This window comes from Salvelinus fontinalis, chromosome 8, assembly GCF_029448725.1.
Source record: "Salvelinus fontinalis isolate EN_2023a chromosome 8, ASM2944872v1, whole genome shotgun sequence".
NCBI classification, from domain to species: domain Eukaryota; kingdom Metazoa; phylum Chordata; class Actinopteri; order Salmoniformes; family Salmonidae; genus Salvelinus; species Salvelinus fontinalis.
The window spans coordinates 1,733,465-1,758,392 of NC_074672.1; the positions used below are offsets into that span (position 1 = coordinate 1,733,465).

Consider the following 24,928-nt stretch of genomic DNA (forward strand, 5'->3'; position numbering starts at 1 on the left):
GATTTAAAAGAGAAAATGGTATATCACAGTATTCCCTCTGAATCCCATTAGTAATTAAATTGGTCGCAATTGAATATAGGTTATTTTAACATCACTTTCTAATTTACTTTTAGCTTGCTTGGACAGTTTCCCCACCTGCACCATGTGAGTTATCTTCTAGTCACTGTAATTCTCTACCTTGTATTTGAAGCAGTTTAGCAGAAGGTCACTACAGAGTTGATAACTGCATGAGAAAACAATATATTTACTAAGTGATTAATCGGTTTCTGATTCTGTCTCATATAAAGCTGCCGGAAATTGTTTTATCAGAGATGGTTGGTCTCCCTTTACTCATGCTTGATAGAGGGAGAAATGTCCATCAAAAAATGGGGAGACTGGACCAAGCGCGCAAAACTACCTGGATCAAAGAACTATTCGACTGTCGGTTTACTAACTCGTTGAAAGTTTCCTCTAACATTTCAGCAAATTTGCCAAAAGAATCCATCAAAAACCTATAATAATAGTACGATCTTATAGTATAGTACAATATATTTGATTGTGTATTTGTAAGAAAAAACGTTTTGTTTTAGCTAGTTTAGCCCGGCTAGCTAACAGCAAGCGTTAGCTGCCACTACGTTAGCTAACCAACGCAAGAAGGATGAAGATAATTATCTTAGCTATTACTATTATCACTGAATTTAGCTAACTACTATACTAACGTGAGAAAGCACAAGTAAGGTTAGCTACATAAATAGTGTCGGTCGTCTAGTGTTAAAGATTGATGATATTTACTAGAAGAGAGAGACCAAGTTGAGACGCTAGACCAGGTGGATAAGGTATGATATTTAAGGCAGTTTAATAAGTTGCAAAGATATCTGACAACACGTGCACGGGCTCGTCCATTTAGCTCAGAGGGAGCTAGCAGGAGGAGCCCCGACTCATATTGTGCAATACATTTTATACAGTGAAATGACGTAGGTAGATTCTAGTAGTTCTGCTCTCCTGACTGGGCGCTGTGAGTGGAGGGCGGTCCCCTTCAGGCTAATATCAATGTTCCATTGGTTCTCAGTAGTGTTCTTTGTCCTTGGAACTCCCGCCTGAAACAGGGGTTTGTGTGTGTGTGTGTGTATGCATGCATGCGCATGCTCGTTGAGTGCCATGCCGGTCTGGGTTGTCTCTTGTATTGACAAGATGTTGAAGCAGGCACCAGCAACTGGCGCCTGAGGTCAGAGCGCCCCCCTGAGGTCAGAGCGCCCCCCTGCCTTATCAGTGCTCATAAATGGTTTGTGTCAGCCATCTCTCTCTGTGTGTGTGTGGGAGTAAGGTTAGTATCTGGCACAGGCAGAACTGGTTCATCTGTGGGGTGCAGCAAAGTGTTACAACCACGTCTGCTTTAATAATGAAGGCATTATAAAAATATTATAGCTAACACTAGCTAACGTTAGTCCTAGCTAGGTAGCTAATGGTAGCTAGGTAACGTTAGTCATTTGGCTACAAATTAAGCAAGCGTTAACGTTAACTACCAAACTAGTATCGGCATAATTGTTGCGACCGGGTTTGGTTTAACGTTCATTCTTTGGCGTAGTTAACAATAGTTGGCTAGTTAACAGTTGTATTTAATAAGGCGTTCACTCACTACTGTTTGACAATGTAGAGAAAAATGTGGCAATTCAAGAGTGTGCTACAAAATTAATGTCAAAACGTAGATTTCGCTGCCCTACCGTATGTCATTATACATTACATAGAATTAAGCATTATCTGGATTGTTCTCTACAATATTATAACCTTAATATTCTTACCTAACACTGTAAGGTCATATTTTATAACTTAGCTAGCAGTGGAGGCTGCTGAGAGGAGAACGGTTCATAACAATGGCCGGAACGTAGAAAATGGAATGGCATCAAACACCTGGAAACCATGTGTTTGATTTATTTGTTACCATTCCACTGTCTCAGCTATGGCTGGGTTAAACAATAAAATAAATACAAGCAGTGTATAAAATTACCCCCCCCCCCAATGTGGGTAGATTTAGGTATTGGCAGATACGTATGTCTATTTCACCAGCCACGTAGGCAGGTGGTCAATTTACAGGGCTCTACAATGCGAGCATTACATTCGCATTCGCAAATAAAAGTAGAGTAAAATTGGAAAGGATTTCTGAAGTATTGATAACACAAATTTACTGTGGGTTGACTGGTTTAGTGCAAGGTAATTTAAGGTAATGTGTCCACTGTTCAGCCATACATCGTTCAGCATTCAAAAAGCAAAACCACAGGATATTATGTTACATAATGTGATTTGATTGTACATAATTCAAATCCTGCAAGATAATTGGTCTGTGATAACTACTTCAACATTTTGCGTTTTTTTCTTCTAGGTACTTTACTATGGTCTGTCAAGTAAATGTTTGTTTTACGTGTTTGCTCCCAGATTCAAAAATGAGAAGACCAGAGGGAGGAGTGGACTTTCCCAGGGAAAATCTGAGGCATATCCAAAGAACTCATTTTCATGGCAATGTTTGGATGAGTTGTAGGAATTCAGTTTGGTCCTCCACTACCTTTTCTCCAAGTACTGCTCCTCTAGAATGTGAGCAGAGTAGAACTGAATACCATAGTCATTCCTTATCAAAGATAATAACTGTATTGTAGATTCTGCATTAGTGTCTCAGGCAGTATTTATCAAACTGAAGAGTCACTCTTGTTTTTTTTGTATTGAAGAGATGTCTGACATCATGACACCAAGACCAACTGTCACTTGGTTTTTCAATTATTTAATTTATTAAAATGTACCTACATGAAATATACATGTATTTGAACAAGATTAAAAAAATAAAATATTTCAAAACAGAATGTCACACATCAAGTAATAGCCATCATCACTCAAAGCATGACTGAGGTGCAGTGTGAAGCCTATACCTGTAGACTGACATTTTAAAATCAAATACATAAAACAGCATTTCAAAAAAACAATGCAACTCCTGTCATATACAGTACAAGGGTATAAAGTAAGAAATAGGCTATATTGTGGCTCAACCGTGGTAACTTGTCCATGCAACAAATACTACTGGGTATAGGAATGAAACGGCAACTGGATTTTACTCAAACATTCAAGATAAAACAAGATTTCATCAAATAGCCATCCCTTTTAAAGATCACATCTTCCCTATTTGAGGTATGGTTTCAGTGTTTGCATATTAAATATTAAGTTGTTTCTGGTTACATATTCTCAGGTGTTTTTCAACCAAAAGCCAACATGTTCACACAACAATGGGTCTCCAAAAGTTTCTAATAACTGTGTATATATGTTCACCAATATATTAATTAATCCAAAATATATTCAGTGCTGTAAAATATACATCTAAGAAGCAAGTTTACTGTTTCTGTGTTAAAGGCCCAGTGCAGTCAAAATTTGTTTTTCCTGTGTTTTATATCATATTGTACAACAGTTGATGAAACTAACACTGTAAAAGTATGAAAAAATGTGATCAGTGTTATTTCCTGATAGGTCCTTCTAATCAGCAGGTTTGCATGGGCGGGATTTTCGACTTTCCATGGTGATATCACCATGCGGTAAATTGGTTAATAGACCAATAACAAAAAGAGTTCCAAACCACTCTGGCAATAACAGCTAGTTTTCAGTTTCCTCCTCCCTACTCAACCCACTCCCATACAGTCCAAGGAACATTCTTGCTTGAGAAATAGTTATTTGCTAAAAAGCTACTTTTTCCCATTTTAACGGAATTTTAACTTACAGTAAGGTACTTAATTGTTACCTAGAAATTATTTTAAATGTATATAAAACATCTGCATTGGGCCTTTAGGCAAATGGAGTGGTCTTGCATGGCTCAACTGTATCAGACTTATTGCTTCAATGTGACCAATATTCTGCTTTATGGAAAAGACAGTCATATTCTCCACCCTTTGTACTAAAAACCCATCTGCCACCAAATGCACCTAGATAAAACAGACGTGAGAACATCTTAACAGGTTTACTGCATAGCATTCATGTGTTGGTGCACATTGCAGGTGCATTACTAAATGTTCATGTGTTATGCCACTAGGCTAGGGGCTATCAAACTTATAGCCCACTAGGCTTTTCATGAATACAACTCATTTATGAATGTAGGATCTAGATCCCATCTACTAAGAGTGTACTTGTTGCCACTGAGTTCATATGTGAGTATTTGTGCATCAGGAGCAGCAGGAGAATGTAGCACAACATCACGAGAAGCAGCGACAGAGGAGTCGTAATAGAACTAGGCACGAAGATGGCCGATATAGCAGCCTTATATAGGTTCACCCTGACACTGAAAAGGACAATAAAAACAGGTGCTACTACAAAGGTTTTATATATGTGATGTAGTACTGCCATAGTATTACACTGGTACCGTACTCTTCATCTGATGTAGTATTACTACACAGGTACTATTAATCTGATGAAACATAGTCTAGAGAGAAAGAGTGGCAAGAAAACAAATCCAATCAGAAAATGGAAGGCTAATCCTGTGGCCAGATGGATACAAACAAAATGTGTTCTGTACAAGCTATGTCCTCTTCTAAAGTAGACCCACCTTACACACAAGGGCTGTCACTAGGCAACACTTCCCTACAGTGTAATTACTGATGAAGGGCAATGGAAATGGTTCTTTTCAGCTGGTCAAGGCTGTGTGTTAAAAGTCCCCCGAGTGGGATAGTGCAGATTGTCAGTAAACCGTCATCCTTTCATTTCTGTTCCACCCATTTGACCAGTGGGACTCCATCAACGTCCGTCTGTCCGATCATCTGCCTGTCAGTCCATCTGTCAGTACCTCCTTTTCCCGAGCTTCCCAGTGTCTGTCATGCAGGTTTTAGGCCGAAGCGCTGCAAGATTAGAAACCAAATATGGTTTTGGTTCATTAGTGTCGAAAACATGAAGGCTGCTTCACACACAAAAATAGACAAAACATCAGAAATTCAATGTATTTCCCCCCCCTTGTTTTCAGCAGGCAGGGGGGAAATTCACACAAACGTTTGTGTCTTTGATATGTTTAAAAGACACTGAAACATTTGGGTTGATAAGTGTGGAAATATCAGCTCTGAAATACCAATATTGATAATGTAGCTTTTAGTTTCATTTGCTTCTCACTGATTATTGTATTATACCTGGTATTTTTTAAATGTATACAGTATATACTGAACTGCTTTGCTGACCTGGATCAGCTGTTTGTTTCTTCTTGTGGTGATGAACTATCTCGTTCTCATTGGTCATCTTCACATCTTGGTCCTCCACATAAATGCTGCAAAACAACACAAGGAGGGGAAAACACACCAGTTTCACTTGAGTCTTTGCATAATCTGGCCAGGTATATGAAAGACTGGAGCATGGGATCTTCGGATAACACAAAAACTAAGGACGGATTGACTGACGGCAACAAAGCTTGACGAGCAGGTCCAACTCTTGTGTCTTACAATGAAGTTACAGAAAGGTGAAGAGACATGAGTGACAAGGGACGAGGAGGTCTGTTTGGAACTACTGTAGAAGGACTTGGCATCACAAGTCAAGCTGTGGGTTGGAGGTGGGTTGACTGGGGTGATTTGGGGACATGAACACAACTTTTTATAAACATGACTTTACCACGGGGGGGCTGACTGACAAGGCTAATGAGGGACTCTGTTACTCACTGTTTCAAATCGCGATGTCTGCTACCGCGGGGGCTGGAGTAGAGAAAGCACATCTCCGTTGAACACGAGTCACAAAGAGGTATACTTCAATGCTAATTACACACTGTTATAACTGATAGGAACGTCTGTCCTTGAAAATACAGGAGTTTCTCCCACTATGGTAGCCAAGGTCTCCTGCCATATGAAAAAACTCACATCATGTGAAAATGGTAAATGACTTCACATGCTCATGTTGACTGCAGCTAGACAGAAGAACCAATAAGAATGTGTGCAAGTTGATGGACGAGCAGCAAAACCTATCCGCACATGCGTGAATTTCGATGGACAGGGAAATCATTTGCTTATATCTGGCTGCAGCAGCCAATCCCATGCTGGATTACCTGATGACAGTGTTCCTTTCACGGTGGGCAATGTGGGCGTTGTCGGTGAAGAGGATGGTGTGGTAGAGCACCGCCGGGTCACAGGTGGGCAGGGTGCCCCGCGCCGCCTGGCTCACACTGTCCAAGATGCCGTTATATACCAGTAGGTCATCTACTAGCAGCTACACAAGGAAGGCTTACTGTAGTCATTCATTTATTACCCCTTATTTAAGCCCAGAAAGTTTAACAGAGAACAGACTCTTGTTTACAGCAATGTGTATATAGATATGTATTGATGTGTATATAGAGTGCATTTGGAAAATATTCAGACCCCTTGACATTTTGTTACGTTACTGCCTAATTCTAAAATTGATTAAATATACATATCTACAGGAAGGTCTGTCCTGTAGATTGTTTTTCCCCTCTCATCAATCTACACACAATACCCCATAATGACACCAAAAATTTGAATGTTTTGCTAATTTATAAAAAATAAAAAAATTGAACTATGACATTTACATAAGTATTCAGACCCTTTACTAAGTACTTTGTTGAAGCACCTTTGGCATGGATTACAGCCTCGAGTCTTCTTACCACCCTGCATCCCACTGCTGGCTTGCTTCTGAAGCTAAGCAGGGTTGGTCCCTGGATGGGAGACCAGATGCTGCTGGAAGTGGATATGGAGGGCCAGTAGGAGGCACCTTTTCCTCTGCTCCCCAAAAATATCCCATTGCCCCAGGGCAGTGATTGGGGACATTGCCTTGTGTACTCTCTGTGGTCACTAAAGATTCCATGGCACTTATTGTAAGAGTAGGGGTGTTAACCCTGGTGTCCTGGCTAAATTCCCAATCTGGTCACCTAATCATCCCCAGCTTACAATTGGCTCATTTCTCTCTCCCCTGTAACTCATTTCTCTCTCCCCTGTAACTATTCTGTAACTAATTCTGCTTTGCTCCCAAGTCCTAACATCTGTGTCTCTCTGATGAATGTGTTACTGTACTGAGGAGGAGAGAGAAGACTGACTTACCCCAAACTCCTTTACCCCCCTCTGTGGTGTCTTGGAGTAGTTCCACAGTTTGATCATAGACACGGTCACCGGCTGGTCAAATATGAGATACACGCGATTCACCAGTCCGGGGAGTACCGGTGCTAGCCACATGTGTATGCCATCATGAGTGTTGTTCACTCCATCTACCAGCTTATCTGGAGTCCTCACGTCACCGTTCACACTGTCCAGGACATTCACACTGTCTGGGAACGCAGCGATATCTTGAAGCATTGTTTAAAGAATGGACTCGGCCAAACTGCGTTGACTACTATGTCATTACTCCTGCCATTTCCATTTCCTCTACTGTACAGCCACCCTTTTACAGTTTGGGAGTTCACCAAACTTGGTCCAGGGAAGGTACATGAGGTTTCCACTATATGAACAAGCTACAAAACAAGCTAAAAAAATATGAAAACAAAAACTAGTGTGGTTAGGTTTAAAAACAGATTTTAAGAAGAGAAATTGTAGAACTAGGCGGTGCTTCCGACTTTGCAACTTGGCCAGATATTGACGACCGGTACAGGGAGAGCAGGCTTTCGTTCCACACCAGCACTAAACACACCTCATTCAACTAATCATCACACCCTTGATTGACTGAATAAGGTGTTTTAATGCTCGGCTAAAACTAAAGCCGCGACACCCTGTGGATTTCTAGGACCGGGGTTTATGACCAGTCTTAGGCTAGCTAGCTCAGCCAGTCAGGTCAAGTGAGACTTGTGACCACTGGGTGTAAGTGTAGATTGCAGCAGTGGTGGTTCTCAGTGTGTGTGTATGTGTTTGTGGTGTTAACATTGTAGGTAGGATACTGTTGTCACTGAGGGGTATCTTCTTGTTGTTTTGGTCATAGAACTCCAGGCCATTCATGCCAATGTAGTAGGGGTCACCCCAGGTGGTCAGCAGCTGCAGCTGGAAGATGACTGGTGGGTCAAGGGTTAAGGAAGAGACGTGGAGCCGTGTACACACTTAGGACTTTTACAGTCATCAAGTCATTTAGTGATCACAGTATCTCAAGCAGGCAAAACTGGTTGTAATGACATTGAATATGTAAAGTATGTCTTTTATGAAAGGTAAAATATATACTGTATATTGTCAATTCTATCTAATAAAAGGTGAAATATTTTGTTTGTAAAAGTTATGCACTGGTCGCAGAATTTCTGTATGTCTATGTAAGGTGACATGTTACATTAGTAAAGGCAGCGGTCCAAATCTGTGTGATTTCTGAAGATTATAAAAAATTGTATAACATTTTCGTTGTTGGACATAAAAGACTATACAATCACCAGTAAATCAGCTGAAAGTGATTTTAATTTTAAAAATATTCTAAATGAAAGTATTCTCACGCATAAATAGAGAGAAATATGTGATCTTAGCCCAATGTAATCAGGGTTTGATATTATGTTTTTGTCAAATACTATATCTGTTTAGGCTTCTTGTGTACAAATTATTTATAATTATGTTCTGGACCCCCGACCATCCGCTTAAGAAAGAATCGTCCCATGGCTGAATGTAGTTGGGGACCCCTGCTATAGGCCTTATATTCTGTGGGACTATGTCTTGTGTGCAGCAGGAGGAAGGATACATCCACAAGGCATGATGGGGGCCTCGTAGTCCATGCTGGCTTGCTCCTGTCTTCTGGAGCCAGGCCTGAAAACCATCGGAAGACACAAACCTTAAAATGACATCTCATATTGTATTCCATTACAGTAGTAGAGCATATGAATCATCATATCAATGATTCATTTGATACATCACTAGGTGTTTGGCACAGTGGGGATAATAGACAGAATGCTATTTTACGAGATGCTAAAACAATTAGCCTGGTCCCAGATCTGTTTGTGCCGTCTCGCCAACTCGTATGGTCATTAGTAAGACATCCCAAACCGATATGGGACCAGACTAGCCTACAAGTAAGTAGTCACTTGAGTGTGTAGGCCGAGTCCTCTGCTGTGCTGTTGACCAGGCCAGTGGTGGGGGTCTGGAGAAAGTCAATGAAGAGGATCTCCTGAGCAAAGTCAAAGTGACAGTTCCCAGGTCCCTTCCTAATGAGGAAGCCCTCTGCTGGAGAGATGAGCCTATCGTCCAGAGACACATGGATCACCTTCACCTGGAGAACACATGAATAGGAAATGGTTATCTTAAATGTTTTCGTAAGGAATAGGGATTCACCCCTTAACAAAAAAAATATTCTCAGTCAATATTCAAATATCTTTAAGGATCTATGGCAGAGTGTGAATGTATAGTAATTGCATATGCAGTTACGGAGCATCGTATATATTTATAGAACTACAATGCACTGCACCGTTAATGACAAGACTCACAAATGCAAAAGCAACCTACAGGGCCCAGATATTTCATTTTGAATTGACACTTCCACCAGGCTACTAAAGCCAGTTCTCCATCCCAGTGACCCTCTCTCTCACCCCTCTGTAGGAATCCTCCAGGGTCTTGTTGTAGTTCCAGATGCGGAGGCCAGCCACCGTCTGGGCCTTGTCAAAGTTCACCGTCAGGGTGTGGTGCTGGCCACAGGAGAATGGAATCAGCCACATGTGCTGGTCCTCAGTGGTGATGTTGTGGCCATCAATGAGTCTGGACAGAGGAGAGAGAGACCTCACTGGTGATTCAGGAATATGTTGGAAATTAAAACTTACAGTTACGCAGTAACTAGTTAAACTAGTAATTTATTTATTTATTTTTATTTTATTTTATCGTTATTTTACCAGGTAAGTTGACTGAGAACACGTTCTCATTTGCAGCAACGACCTGGGGAATAGTTACAGGGGAGAGGAGGGGGATGAATGAGCCAATTGTAAACTGGGGATTATTAGGTGACCATGATGGTTTGAGGGCCAGATTGGGAATTTAGCCAGGACACCGGGGTTAACACCCCTACTCTTACGACAAGTGCCATGAGATCTTTAATGACCTCAGAGAGTCAGGACACCCGTTTAACGTCCCATCCGAAAGACGGCACCCTACACAGGGCAGTGTCCCCAATCACTGCCCTGGGGCATTGGGATATTTTTTAGACCAGAGGAAAGAGTGCCTCCTACTGGCCCTCCAACACCACTTCCAGCAGCATCTGGTCTCCCATCCAGGGACTGACCAGGACCAACCCTGCTTAGCTTCAGAAGCAAGCCAGCAGTGGTATGCAGGGTGGTATGCAAATGTATAAAATAAAGAAAAACAGAAATATCACATTTACATAAGTATTCAGACCCTTTACTCAGTACTTTCTTGAAGCACCTTTGGCTATAATTACAGCCTAAAATCTTCTTGGGAATGACGCTACAAGCTTGGCACACCTATATTTGGGGAGTTTCTACCATTCTACTCTGCAGATCCTCTCAAGCTCTGGCAGGTTGGATGGGGAGTATTGCTGCACAGCCATTTTCAGGTCTCTCCAGAGATGTTCGATTGGGTTCAAGTCAGGGCTCGGGCTGGGCCACTGAAGGACATTCAGAGACTTGTCCCGAAGCCAGTTCTGCGTTGTTTTGGCTGTGTGCTTGGGGTCATTGTCCTGTTGGAAGGTGAACCATCGCCCCAGTGTGAGGTTCTGAGCGCTCTGGACAGGTTTTCATCAAGGATCTTCGCTCTGTTCATCTTTCCCTCGATACGGAACAGTCTCCCAGTCCCTGCCGCTGAAAAACATCCCCACAGCATGATGCTGCCATAACCATGCTTCACCGTAGGGATGGTGCCAGGTTTCCTCCAGACATGATGCTTGGCATTCAGGCCAAAGAGTTCAATCTTGGTTTCATCAGACCAGACAATCTTGCTTTTCACATTATGAGAGTTTTGGGCTGTCATGTGCCTTTTACTGAGGAGTAGCTTCCATCTGGCCACTCTACCGTAAAGGCCTGATTGGTGGAGTGCTGCAGAGATGGTTGTCCTTCAACACTGCAGAAATGTTTTGGTACCCTTCCCCAGATCTGTGCCTCGACACAATCCTGTCTCTGAGCTCTACGGACAATTCCTTCAACCTCATGGCTTGGTTTTTACTCTGACAACTGTGGGACCTTCTATAGACAGGTGTGTGCCTTTCCAAATCATGTCGAATCAATTGAATTTACCACAGGTGGACTCCAAGTTGTAGAAACATCTTAAGGATGATAAATGGAAACAGGATGCACCTGAGCTCAATTTATAGTCTCATAGCGAAGGGTCTGAATACTTACGTAAATAAGGTATTTCTGTTTTTTATGAGGTATTGTGTGTAGATTGATGAGCATTTTTTTTTGTTTTATCCATTTTAGAATAAGGCTGTAATGTAACAAAATGTGTAAAAAAGTCAAAGGGTCTGAATACTTTCCGGATGCATTGTATATCGAATGAAAGCCATAATAAACATTGACATGATAGACACTTAAGAGATAGTCAGTTGAATGAAATCCCTTACAACACTGTTGCTGGCTGTGTTGATGAAGTTGTTGACAAGATAACTAGATAACGAATTAAAATAAAGGTAACTGCCAAAATAAAGCAAACATCATCATAAAGTGTCTTAGTAGAGCGTTGGGCCACCACGAATCAAAACAGCTTCAATGCACCTTGGCATAGTTTCGACAAGTGTCTGGAACAAAATTGTGGACTCTATGTTGGACCCCAGGAAGAGGAACTGCTGCATGTGCAGTAGCTAATGAGGATCCTAATAAACAAAACAATTGGAGGGATGCGACACCATTCTTCCAAGACAAATTCCATCATTTTTGTTGATGGAAAACACCGTCTCAGGCGCCGCTCCAGAATCTCCCATAAGTGTTCAATTGGGTTAAGATCTGGTGACTTTCATTCAGTGACCACTCGTTCCCTGTGGATGGGGGCATTGTCATCCTATGGGGGCATAGCCATGGTAGCCAAAATAATGGCCGGCCCAGCATTTTTATACATGACCCTAAGCATGATGGGATGTTAATTGCTTAATTAACTCATGAACCACACGTGTGGAAGCACCTACTTTTAATACACTTTGTATCCCTTTTCTACTCAAGTGTTTCTATTATTTCCTCACTTACCTGTACATCCTGTGGTCAGAAGTTATGCAGTTAGATCCATCTACATTGTCAGCAGTGTGAGGTCAGAGACACGCACGCACACACACACACACACACACACAGACACAGTACTCACTTATCGAGGGTGTGTGCTTCCTGGCCGTACTCAGGCAGGTCATTGAGGTCCCGTGGCGAGGCATCCACCATGGTCAGGTCCAGAGGCAGGCTGTCCCCCTCCTTCCCCACAACCTCTAACCCTGTCAGTCCCAGGTAGTGGGAGTCCCCCCACGTCATACTCAACTCTATTCTAAGGCCTGAAGGGGGGGGGGGGGGGGGGGGGGGGGGAGAAGGATAGAGAGTCCGTGTGAAACAAGCTGAGCTAGCGACAATTTACAGAGAGAAAAATACAGTCCTGTGTTTAAAATGAGGAATGAATGAATTGATCATGAATAACACTAACTTAGAAGGGAGTACTCACACTTTCCGTTGTGCATTCCTGGGATCTGCTCCAGGGTCTCCTCAGACTGACCATCAGTAGGGTTCAGATTGAGTTTTAACTGAAAAATGGCAGTGAATAGAAACCAGAAATGTTAGTGCTTGGCTGGAACAAAACCTGCACGTCTTGTATCAATCCGGCAGGTAGCCTAGTGGTTAGAGCATTGGACTAGTAACCGAAAAGCTGGAACAAAACCTGCCCGTCTTGTATCAATCCGGCAGGTAGCCTAGTGGTTAGAGCGTTGGACTAGTAACCGAAAGGTTGCAAGATTGAATCCCCGAGCTGACAAGGTAAAAATCTGTAATTTTGCCACTGAACAAGGCAATTAATCCACTGTTCCTAGGCCGTCATTGAAAATAAGAATTTGTTCTTAACTGACTTTCCATGTATTCACTGTAGTCTCAGTCAGTCATGTTGTACTCACAGCGAGGTCGTCCTCGGGTCTGAAGCCAGTCTGGGTGAAGGGTCTGTCCTCCCCCTCTCCGTCGGCCGTGCGGGGCCTCTGCAGCTCCTCCTCATACCCCACCAGCTCTTCGAAGCCTTCCGCCTCCCCGCAGAACGTCTCGTCGTAGCGCGACATAGCCTCCAGGATCTCATCATCCGTGGTGAACAAGATGGTGTCCCCGAACTGGTCCAGACCTAAGAGGAGAGGGGTGGAGGTATAATTCAGGATGTTAGAGGCAAACATGTTTTAATGCATGGGCAACAAATGACATTAAACCTACACTGAGCGTATAAAACATAAAGAACACAAGCTCTTTCCATGACATAGACTGACCAGGTGAATCCAGGTGAAAGCTATGATCCCTTATTGATGTCACTTGTTAAATCCACTTCAATCAGTGTAGATGAATGGGAGGAGAGAGGTTAAATAAGGACTTTTAAGCCTCGAGACAATTGAGACATAGATTGTGTGCTTGTGCCATTCAGAGGGTGAATGGGCAAGACAAAAGATTTGAGTGCCTTTGAACGGGCTATGGTAGTAGGTTTGTGTCAAGAACTGCAACGCTGATGGGTTTTTCACGCTCATCAGTTTCCCGTGTGTATTAACAATGGTCCCCGACCCAAAGGACATCCAGCCAAATTGACACAACTGTGGGAAGCATCGGAGTCAACATGGGCCAGCATCCCTGTGGAACCTTGTAGAGTCCATGCCCCGACGAATTGAGGCTGTTCTGAGGGCAAAAGCGGCGGTGTGCAACTCAATATTAGTGAGGCGTTCTTAATGTTTTGTACACTCGGTGTATTTTGTCATCAAACAAATGCTGTAGTTCTACGATCTAATGTAATATAATATCACGAAGCTCCTAAAATAAGGACCTAGTATAGGCCAACTGGGATACATTTAGGTGTCTAAGGAGAGAGGCTATCCCTCACTCATGATCCCCCCCCCTTACCTCCAGACAGTGTCCCTGACGCCTTGGCGATCTCTCCCCTGAAGATGCACCTGCCATCCAGCAGCATCTCAGCCTCCTTCACCCCCCTGAACGAGTGGATCCTGGACTTGTTGTAATTCCACACTCTTATCATGGCCACCTGACATGGCCCAGCGAACTCCAGGTAGATCACGTGACTCATCCCCTGGGTGAACGGCGCCAGCCACAGGTGCATGTCGTCCTGCGTGCGGTTGATTCCGTCGATTAGGTTGGCGACTACGCGCGGGTCTTTGCCGTAGGCGGGCAGCACGTTAATATCGGGTGGTTCGGCTTGGATGTGGGCGGGCCGGACGGGCTGACCGCTGGAGCTGAAGACTTCCAGTCCGTTGAGGCCCACGTAGTGACGGTCGCCCCATGTGGACAGGATGTTAATGACCAGACGTTGACCACGTGGGAGGACCGGAATCTCAAACTCTGGCTCGGAGGAAAGGTCATCCACCGGGTCATCGCAGAAGCCCCCTTGAGGGGCGGGTGAAGAGAGGTGGGACAAGGAGGGGAAGGGGCTGCAGGGGGGGCCTGCTGGGTCGGAGGTGATACTGGCGGCTCTGGAGGAACGCTGGAGGAACTCGTCAAAGATGTCGCCCTCGAAGCCCATGTTGGAGATGCGACCACGCTGGCACTGGTTGAACTTTGTGAGGGAGTCCCAGGACTCCATGAGGTTGTCATCCTGGGCCTGCCGGCTGTGGTGCGTGGCCCGTGGGGTACGATGCTGCCTTTTGCTGCTGCTGCCTGACACTGAACTTGGCTCCTCTGTGGAATCAACACACTCTCATGTTACCTCAAAGACCATGCAGAGTACCTAATACTAAGCAAGCATATTTTTTGACCGTTTTATACATTGTGGTACTCCATATCATTTTGCGAGTAAAAATTCTCCAACTAAAGTTATGGCCCACAATAATCCTAAAATAATAGTACATATTTCAGTTACGAAGAAGATACAATTTCTATGGTAATGATTATGTAATTTTCACACTGAATAGCCCAACTCCGACAGCTGGTGTGATAATGGTCAAAGAGTCTATGGCCCACTTTCAGCTGACACATCCACAACAGATATGGTCAGATCCAGCTGGTGTGTGTGTGTGTGTGTGTGTGTGTGTGTGTGTGTGTGTGTGTGTGTGTGTGTGTGTGTGTGTGTGTGTGTGTGTGTGTGTGTGTGTGTGTGTGTGTGTATGTGTATGTGTGTTTCCAGATAGGGGAAAAACAAGCTATTACTAGAGGGTCTGGGGGGGGAGTCTGTCTGTTGTCATAGAGATAAAGAATGATTATTATAGGATGCAGGCCTGGATTTGTTGTGATGCAGCAATCTGTCTGCTCTATAATCTCATTTAGGAAAAAAAATAAGATATGTCTGGTCTGCCGTTGACAAGAACAACGAGATTTCTCAATATCCTCAACATTGGGAAACCAATGGCAGATCCTGGGGGAAAAACATTCTTGAGTTGCAAAATAAAGGCAAGTAGACAAAATGGCTACCACTAGAGATGATTCTGTCTCAAATCACATTAACTTCTCATATCTTGCCTGCACAGCCCAGTATGCAGAGTAGATAAAGGAGCCGCAAAAGTATTGTACAAATGAAATTACACACACACAGGGTATATTATCCTACCTGTGGTCGGTCCAATGGCTCCTTGCTGGTGCTCCTCTGCTGGTTTTCTGCTACTAGTGTTGTTGTTCATGCCTGAGCTCCTACGTCCACTAACAGGCCGGTCCTGGCGCTGCTGGTCACTCAGCTCCTCCAGCAGGTCACCTCCCAGGTCCAGAGAGTCTGCACTCCACTGGCCCTCGTTCACAGTCCTGTCCACCCCCCGACACACCCTCCCCGGGTTACAGCCCAGCTCCGGGAGCACCGAGGTAGAGGGGGATTGGGGGAGGGGAGGTTTGGGTTCCACAGACTGCTGGGGCACTAGCCAGAGGGGTCTCTCCCTTCCGGCCTCGCAGCCCTCAGGGGCACTCCGGGCCAGGGGCTGTAGCCACTGGGGACTCCTGGAGGAAGAAGGCTGGGTGGTGACTGTGCACTCTGTGGGTTGACCCGACTGCTCCAGCTGCTGTTTCAGAGGGGGGTGGGGGAGGGTCAGGTCCGGAGGGTCCATGTCAAAGGAGTCCCAGTTTGTAGATATGGGGGAGGAGGGATTGTAGATTTTATCCTGCATGTCTATCCTGACCTGAGCTAGCCCCTCAGAGAGTCCGTGGTTGGGGTCTCGATTCTCCCCTCTGGTTTCCACCCACACGCCACTCTCGTCATGGCGCTGTGGGCTGGCACCCCGCAGACTGTGGCCGGACCCCACTGGGCTGGGAGAGAAGGATTCTGGGACTTGGAGTGCCTGGAGGTCGATGCTGGTGCTGTAATCAAAGATCTGGTTGCCACAGCCCTTGTCCAGCTCACCTTCAAACACCAGCGTGCTGTTGAGGTAAAGATTCACATGCCGGGCACCAACGTCCAGGTCCTAAAAAAGAACAGCACAGCTATTTCAGGCTCTAAGCAGGGCAATATTTAGGTAATGCATGGATATCGGTAGACCGTATAAGAAAAGCAACATTGAAAATTCCAAGTCCAACACATCTCAATGAAAAATGCAGAGGTGAAAAAGGAAAATGTCAAAGAGCTTGAATATTGATGTGAACGTGACATAGATCAACACTGAAACGGATACCATACTGTTAACCAAGGAGCTTCCTAGTTGTAGGCCCCAATATTCTTTCCCACATGTATGTAGACAGAGTCAATTAAGCTAACCGTGCAGACGTAGTCAACTGGAAAGCTAATTGTAAGTAGCCTCCTTACCAACACACACAGACAGACATGGGGGATGGCTAAATGGCTAAGACCAGACTCACATCTCCTCAATCCCTGCTCATTAAATCCGTGTATCCCCACCCCCTGGATCCCACAGTATCAAACAGCTCCTTACCTTGCATCCTAAAACACACCACTAGAACCTAAAATAGGACTCAATGAACAGAGACACTGCTGATATCAACCCATATCATCCATAGTTCCAGACAGACCCCTGGTTGCCTGGGCTTTGTGATTCCCGTCCTTCCCTTTTTTGACAGCAGCAGGGCGAGAGGCGAGAGCAGTAACCTGGGCGTCCCCTCACTAATCCTCCAGGTCTAATCTCCTACTGCTCCACATTTGGACTGACTGATAGCTCACACAGACACGGCTTGAAGGCTATACCCTTCCTCCCAAAGCCTTCTGCCAGTATGGTGGTCACCCTGTAGAATGACAGGGGCTGGCTGAAGCAAGCTGGATTTATGAGCAACCTTTAACAGATGATGGTGTTTATTTTAGTAAACCCTGAATAACCCTGAACTAGGACTGGTGTGATGAACCAATCAGAGGCTGTATATATGTAAGGGCTGCACATACAGTAAGTGCTAACAACTTAATATACTTAAGTACCATTTCTATCAAAATCCACTTGAATCCTTACCTAATGCAACCCTTTTTACTATAATTGGCAACCTCTATTGCAAAGGCTCTAGCCAAAAGCAGTGCACTACAAAATAAGGAATAGGGTACCATTTCAGACTCAATCTGACAGTTTGGCCCTAAAATGGGCTCTTACACTGAGGCTCCTGTTGTAGTTCCAGATCTTGATCAGAGATATCCCAAAGTCTGGAGAGCGCTCCGTGTTCCTGATGATGAAGTAGAGTTGGACCGGAAGATGGAAAGGACAGGTCCACATATGACAGTCCTTTGTGGTCTGGTGGTCAAACCAACACAACAACATATAAGCAGTCAGTTTAAGTAAAAAATACAAATCTGCATTTTTTATTGGTCATATACACATATTTAGCAGATGTTATTGCGGGTGAAGCGAAATAGATGAATACATTCACTTACAAAGCCCGTGCAGTCAAAATGTTCCTGTATTTTACATATATTTCCACAGTAAGAGGTTGGACAAATACTGTAATATTGTGAAAATGATGATAATTCCCTTTTAGTGTAAGAGCTGTTTAAAAAGACAGCCTAAAATTTCAGCCTGTTTTGGTCGGATGGAATTTTGGCCTGGCTGATGACATCACCAGGTGGTAAATTAGTTAATAATACACCAATAAGAAAGAAAGTTCCAAACCGCTCTGCCAATAACAGATAGTATTCAATGTTTTTCCCTCCCCACTCAGACCACTCTAAGACAGTCCTAGCAAAATTATTGCTAGAGAAATGGCTCTTGCTAAGAAGCTATTATTGCTTATTTTTGATAATTTTAATTGAAAACAATCACAGTAAGGTACTTAATTGTTACCCATAAATGATTTTGTATTGAGATAAAAATGGCTGCATTGGGCCTTTAAAATGACCAGAGACCCAATATACTGTAATCTGGTAACACTCAGAGTACCATATTGCTAAAGCGTAATACAGTCCAAAGCCACTGAGCCGTGATAGTCCGGGAACCCATTGTGACATAGCTACACGGTTCTGAGACCACCGTCCGTAGGGACGCACAGCCTGACTGCGCACCTCCCCCAAATTCCCAACCAACACGACTCTGCAAACGCGTCTTCTATTCATTTGAATGGGGTGAAGGTTGGCGAAATTGCTCGAGCCGCACTGAGAAATCGGAAAGCAAAAGGTCCAATATTCTAGAAAAGTGCGGACCTCTACACGTTTTAGACTATGATAAGCATTTCATGTGTATTAAGTGTATTTACAGTGCTGTGAAAAAGTACTTGCCCCCTTTCTAATTTTCTCCACCTTTTCATATGTTTGATACTACAGTAAATGTTATCAGATCTTCAACCAAAACCTAATATTAGATAAATGGAACCTGAGTGAACAAATAACACAACAATTACATACTTATTTCAATTATTACATAAACAAAGTTACAGTTGAAGTCGGAAGTTTACATACATCTTAGCCAAATACATTTAAACTCAGTTTTTCACAACTCCTGACATTTAATCCTGGTAAAAATTCCCTGTTTTAGGTCAGTTAGGATCACCACTTTATTTTAAGAATGTGTAATGTCAGAATAATAGTAGAGAATTATATATTTCAGCTTTTATTTCTTTCATCGCATTCCCAGTGGGTCAGAAGTTTACATACACTCAATTAGTATTTGATAGCATTGCTTTGAAATTGTTTAACTTGGGTCAAACATTTTGGGTAGCCTTCCCCAAGCTCCCCCACAATAAGTTGGGTGAAATTTGGTCCATTCCTCCTGACAGAGCTGGTGTAACTGAGTCAGGTTTGTAGGCCTCCTTGCTCGCATACGCTTTTTCAGTTCTGCCCGCAAATTTTCTATAGGATTGAGGTCAGGGCTTTGTGATGGCCACTCCAATACCTTGACTTTGTTGTCCTTAAGCTATTTTGCCACAACTTTGGAAGTATGCTTGGGTTTCATTGTCCATTTGGAAGACCCATTTGCGACCAAGCTTTATCTTCCCGACTGATGTCTTGAGATGTTGCTTCAATATATAAAAAACGATTTTCCTCCCTCATGATGGCATCTATTTCGTGAAGTGCACCAGATCCTCCTGCAGCAAAGCACCCCCACAACATGATGCTGCCACCCCGTGCTTCACAGTTGGGATGATGTTCTTCAGCTTGCAAGCCTCCCCTTTTTCCTCCAAACATAATGATGGTCATTATGGACAAACAGTTCTATTTTTGTTTCATCAGACCAGAGGACATTTCTCCAAAAAGTACGATCTTCGTCTCCATGTGCAGTTGCAAACCATAGTCTGACTTTTTATGGCGGTTTTGGAGCAGTGGCTTCTTCCTTGCTGAGCGGCCTGTCAGGTTGTTTCGATATAGCACTCGTTTTACTGTGGATATAGATACTTTTGTACCCGTTTCCTCCAGAATCTTCACAAGGTACTTTGATTTGCACTTTTCGCACCAAAGTACGTTCATCTCTAGGCGACAGAACGCGTCTCCTTCCTGAGCGGTATGACAGCTGCGTGGTCCTATGGTGTTTTTTTATTTTTATTTTTTATTTAAAGGGGTGGATCAGCTTAATATTGCGGAAAGAATGTTGCTTCCAATGTAATTGTCTGCATCATTTCCAATCCCACATATTTTTGGGGTAAATATATACACTGCTCAAAAAAATAAAGGGAACACTTAAACAACACAATGTAACTCCAAGTCAATCACACTTCTGTGAAATCAAACTGTCCACTTAGGAAGCAACACTGATTGACAATACATTTCACATGCTGTTGTGCAAATGTAATAGACAAAAGGTGGAAATTATAGGCAATTAGCAAGACACCCCCAATAAAGGAGTGATTCTGCAGGTGGTGACCACAGACCACATCTCAGTTCTTATGCTTCCTGGCTGATGTTTTGGTCACTTTTGAATGCTGGCGGTGCTCTCACTCTAGTGGTAGCATGAGACGGAGTCTACAACCCACACAAGTGGCTCAGGTAGTGCAGTTCATCCAGGATGGCACATCAATGCGAACTGTGGCAAAAAGGTTTGCTGTGTCTGTCAGCGTAGTGTCCAGAGCATGCAGGCGCTACCAGGAGACAGGCCAGTACATCAGGAGACGTGGAGGAGGCCGTAGGAGGGCAACAACCCAGCAGCAGGACCGGTACCTCCGCCTTAGTGCAAGGAGGTGCACTGCCAGAGCCCTGCAAAATGACCTCCAGCAGGCCACAAATGTGCATGTGTCAGCATATGGTCTCACAAGGGGTCTGAGGATCTCATCTCGGTACCTAATGGCAGTCAGGCTACCTCTGGCGAGCACATGGAGGGCTGTGCGGCCCCACAAAGAAATGCCACCCCACACCATGACTGACCCATCGCCAAACCGGTCATGCTGGAGGATGTTGCAGGCAGCAGAACGTTCTCCACGGCGTCTCCAGGCTCTGTCATCTCTGTCACATGTGCTCATGTGCTCAGTGTGAACCTGCTTTCATCTGTGAAGACTTAATTATGGCACAGGGCGCCAGTGGCGAATTTGCCAATCTTGGTGTTCTCTGGCAAATGCCAAATGTCCTGCACGGTGTTGGGCTGTAAGCACAACCCCCACCTGTGGACGTTGGGCCCTCATACCACCCTCATGGAGTCTGTTTCTGACCGTTTGAGCAGACACATGCACATTTGTGGCCTGCTGGAGGTCATTTTGCAGGGCTCTGGCAGTGCTCCTCCTTGCACAAAGGCGGAGGTAGCGGTCCTGCTGCTGGGTTGTTGCCCTCCTACGGCCTCCTCCACGTCTCCTGATGTACTGGCCTGTCTCCTGGTAGCGCTTCCATGCTCTGGACACTACGCTGACAGACACAGCAAACCTTCTTGCCACAGCTCGCATTGATGTGCCATCCTGGATGAGCTGCACTACCTGAGCCACTTGTGTGGGTTGTAGACTCCATCTCATGCTACCACTAGAGTGAAAGCACCGTCAGCATTCAAAAGTGACCAAAACATCAGCCAGGAAGCAGGAACTGAGAAGTGGTCTGTGGTCACCACCTGCAGAATCACTCCTTTATTGGGGGTGTCTTGCTAATTGCCTATAATTTCCACCTTTTGTCTATTCCAGTTGCACAACAGCATGTAAAATGTATTGTCAATCAGTGTTGCTTCCTAAGTGGACAGTTTGATTTCACAGAAGTGTGATTGACTTGGAGTTACATTGTGTTGTTTAAGTGTTCCCTTTATTTTTTTGAGCAGTGTATATCCATACATATACACATACACATACCTATATAGACATACATATTTTTTAAAGAATATACCTTTATTATTATTCCCCGCAAACCCTGGTGTTTATTAGAGGTCGATCGATTAATCGGAATGGCCGATTAATTAGGGCCGATTTCAACAAATCTGAAATCGGTAATTTTGGACGCAGATTTTTTTGATTTTTATTATTATTATTTTTTACACCTTTATTTAACTAGGCAAGTCAGTTAAGAACACATTCTTATTTTCAATGACGGCCTAGGAACGGTGGGTTAACTGCCTTGTTCAGGGGCAGAACGACAGATTTTTACCTTGTCAGCTCAGGGATTCAATCTTGCAACCTGACGGTTAACCAGTCCAACGCTCTAACCACCTGCCTAAAGGGGGGCCCGCCTATAACACGAATGCAGTAAGAAGCCAAGGTAAGTTGCTAACTAGCATTAAACTTATCTTATAAAAAACAATCAATCAATCATAATCACTAGTCCTAACTACACATGGTTGATGATATTACTAGTTTATCTAGCGTGTCCTGCGTTGCATATAATCAATGCGGTGCGCATTCGCGAAAAAGGACTGTCGTTGCTCCAACGTGTACCTAACCATAAACATCAATGCCTTTCTTAAAATCAATACACAGAAGTATATATTTTTAAACCTGCATATTTAGCTAAAAGAAATCCAGGTTAGCAGGCAATATTAACTAGGTGAAATTGTGTCACTTCTCTTGCGTTCATTGCACGCAGAGTCAGGGTATATGCAACAGTTTGGGCCGCCTGGCTCATTGCGAATTAATTTGCCAGAATTTTACGTAATTATGACATAACATTGAAGGTTGTGCAATGTAACAGGAATATTTAGACTTATGGATGCCACCCGTTAGATAAAATACAGAACGGTTCCGTAATTCACTGAACGAATAAACGTTTTGTTTTCGAGATGATAGTTTCCGGATTCGACCATATTAATGACCTAAGGCTCGTATTTCTGTGAGTTATTATGTTATAATTAAGTCTATGATTTGATAGAGCAGTCTGACTGAGCGATGGTAGGCACCAGCAGGCTCGTAAGCATTCATTCAAATGCGTTTTGCCAGCAGCTCTTCGCAATGCTTCAAGCATTGCGCCGTTTATGACTTCAAGCCTATCAACTCCTGAGATTAGGCTGGTGTAACCAATGTGAAATGGCTACCTAGTTAGCGGGGTGCGCGCTAATAGCGTTTCAAACGCCACTCGCTCTGAGACTTGGAGTGGTTGTTGCCCTTGCTCTGCATGGGGTGCTTCGAGGGTGGCTGTTGTCGATGTGTTCCTGGTTTGAGCCCAGGTAGGAGCGTGGAGAGGGACGGAAGCTATACTGTTACACTGGCAATACTATAGTGCCTATAAGAACATCCAATAATCAAAGGTATATGAAATACAAATCGTATAGAGAGAAATAGTCCTATAATTCTTATAATAACTACAACCTAAAACTTCTTACCTGGGAATATTGAAGACTCATGTTAAAAAGGAACACCCAGCTTTCATATGTTCTCATGTTCTGAGCAAGGAATTTTCAACGTTAGCTTTTTTACATGGCACATATTGCACTTTTACTTTCTTCTCCAACACTTTGTTTTTGCATTATTTAAACCAAATTGAACATGTTTCATTATTTATTTGAGGCTAAATTGATTTTATTGATGTATTATATTAAGTTAAAATAAGTGTTCATTCAGTATTGTTGTAATTGTCATTATTACAAATAAAAATATATATTTTTAAAATCGGGCGATTAATCGGTATCGGCTTTTTTTGGTCCGCCAATAATCGGTATCAACGTTGAAAAATCATAATCGGTCGACCTCTAGTGTTTATACTTACTTATATTTATACTTGCATACCATTGTTTGTACAGTTGAACGTGGTATCTTCAGGCGTTTGGAAATTGCTCCTAAGGATGAACCAGACATGTGGAGGTCCACAATTTTTTTCTGAGGTCTTGGCTGATATCTTTTGATTTTCCCATGAGGTCAAGCAAAGAGGCACTGAGTTTGAAGGTAGGCCTTGAAATGTATCCACAGGTACACCTCCAATTGACTCAAATGATGTCAATTAGCCAATTCGCTTTTAAAGTCATGACATCATTTTCTGGAATTTTCCAAGCTGTTTAAAAGGTACAGTCAACTTAGTGTATGTAAACCTCTGACCCTCTGGAATTGTGATAAGTGAAATAATCTGTCTGTAAACAATTGTTGGAAAAGTTACTTGTGTCATGCACAAATTAGATGTCCTAACCGACTTGCCAAAACGATAGTTTGTTAACAAGAAAATTGTGGAGTGGTTGAAAAACAAGTTTTAATGACTCCAACCTAAGTGTATGTTAACTTCCGACTTCAACTGTATGTAACACCCAATGCCCCTGTGTGAAAAAGTAATTGGCCTCTTACACTCAATAACTGGTTGTGCCACGTTCAGCTGCAATGACTCCAACCAAACACTTCCTGTAGTTGTTGATCAGTCTCTCACATCGCTGTGGAGAAATTTTGGCCTACTCTTCCATGCAGAACTTATTTAACTCAGTGACATTTCTGGGATTTCAAGCATGAACTGCTCGTTTCAAGTCCTGCCCCAACATTTCAATTGGGATTAGGTCTGGACTTTGACTAGGCCATTCCAAAATGTCTAATTTGTGTTTTTTTAGACATTTTCATACAGACTTGATTGTGTGTTTTGGACCATTTTCTTGCTGCATGACCCAGCTGCGCTTCAGCTTCAGCGCATAGATGGATAGCCTGACATTCTCCTGTATAATTCTCTGATACAGAGCAGTATTCATGGTTCCTTCCATTAAGGCAAGTCATCCAGGTCCTGAGGCAGCAAAGCATCCCTAAACCATCACACTACCACCACCATGCTTGACCGTTGGTACAAGGTTCTTACTGTGGAATACATTGTTTGGTTTTCGCCAGGCATAATGGGACCCATGTCGCCCAAAAAGATATGCAGTGCATTCGGAAAGTATTCAGACCCCTTGACTTTTTCCACGTTTTGTAACGTTGCAGCCTTATTGCAAAATTGATTTTATAATACAACTACTCATTCAATGGGTTTTCTTTATTTGTACTATTTTCTACATTGTAAAATAATAGTGAAGACATCAAAACTATGAAATAACATATGGAATCATGTGGTAATATTTTAGATTCTTCAAAGTAGCCACCCGTTGCCTTGATGACAGTTTTGCACACTCTTGGCATTCTCTCAACCAACTTCACCTGGAATGTTTTTCCAACAGTCTTGAAGGAGTTCCCACATATGCGGAGCACTTG

The 24,928-nt window shown here is 43.4% G+C and overlaps 1 protein-coding gene across 3 annotated transcripts in view; it reads right to left on the reverse strand.

Annotated features, from left to right (window-relative positions):
- Positions 1 to 2,729: 2,729 nt before the first annotated feature.
- The window catches only part of LOC129860357 (katanin-interacting protein-like), a 37,439-nt gene continuing 15,240 nt past the window's right edge, over positions 2,730 to 24,928 (reverse strand). For 2 of the 3 annotated variants that reach the window (XM_055930684.1, XM_055930685.1), the window contains 15 exons: positions 17,548 to 17,685; positions 15,585 to 16,422; positions 13,931 to 14,719; positions 12,958 to 13,172; positions 12,516 to 12,594; positions 12,174 to 12,351; positions 9,467 to 9,632; positions 8,966 to 9,150; positions 8,626 to 8,690; positions 7,853 to 7,963; positions 7,026 to 7,267; positions 6,020 to 6,180; positions 5,640 to 5,672; positions 5,169 to 5,254; positions 2,730 to 4,838 (listed from right to left, as the gene is read on the reverse strand). In XM_055930684.1, the coding sequence (XP_055786659.1) occupies positions 4,780 to 4,838; positions 5,169 to 5,254; positions 5,640 to 5,672; positions 6,020 to 6,180; positions 7,026 to 7,267; positions 7,853 to 7,963; positions 8,626 to 8,690; positions 8,966 to 9,150; positions 9,467 to 9,632; positions 12,174 to 12,351; positions 12,516 to 12,594; positions 12,958 to 13,172; positions 13,931 to 14,719; positions 15,585 to 16,422; positions 17,548 to 17,685 (3,345 nt within the window). In that variant the 3' untranslated portion in view covers positions 2,730 to 4,779. The remainder of the gene's footprint in view (positions 4,839 to 5,168; positions 5,255 to 5,639; positions 5,673 to 6,019; positions 6,181 to 7,025; positions 7,268 to 7,852; positions 7,964 to 8,625; positions 8,691 to 8,965; positions 9,151 to 9,466; positions 9,633 to 12,173; positions 12,352 to 12,515; positions 12,595 to 12,957; positions 13,173 to 13,930; positions 14,720 to 15,584; positions 16,423 to 17,547; positions 17,686 to 24,928) is intronic. The other variant, XM_055930686.1, reaches the window with a different exon arrangement.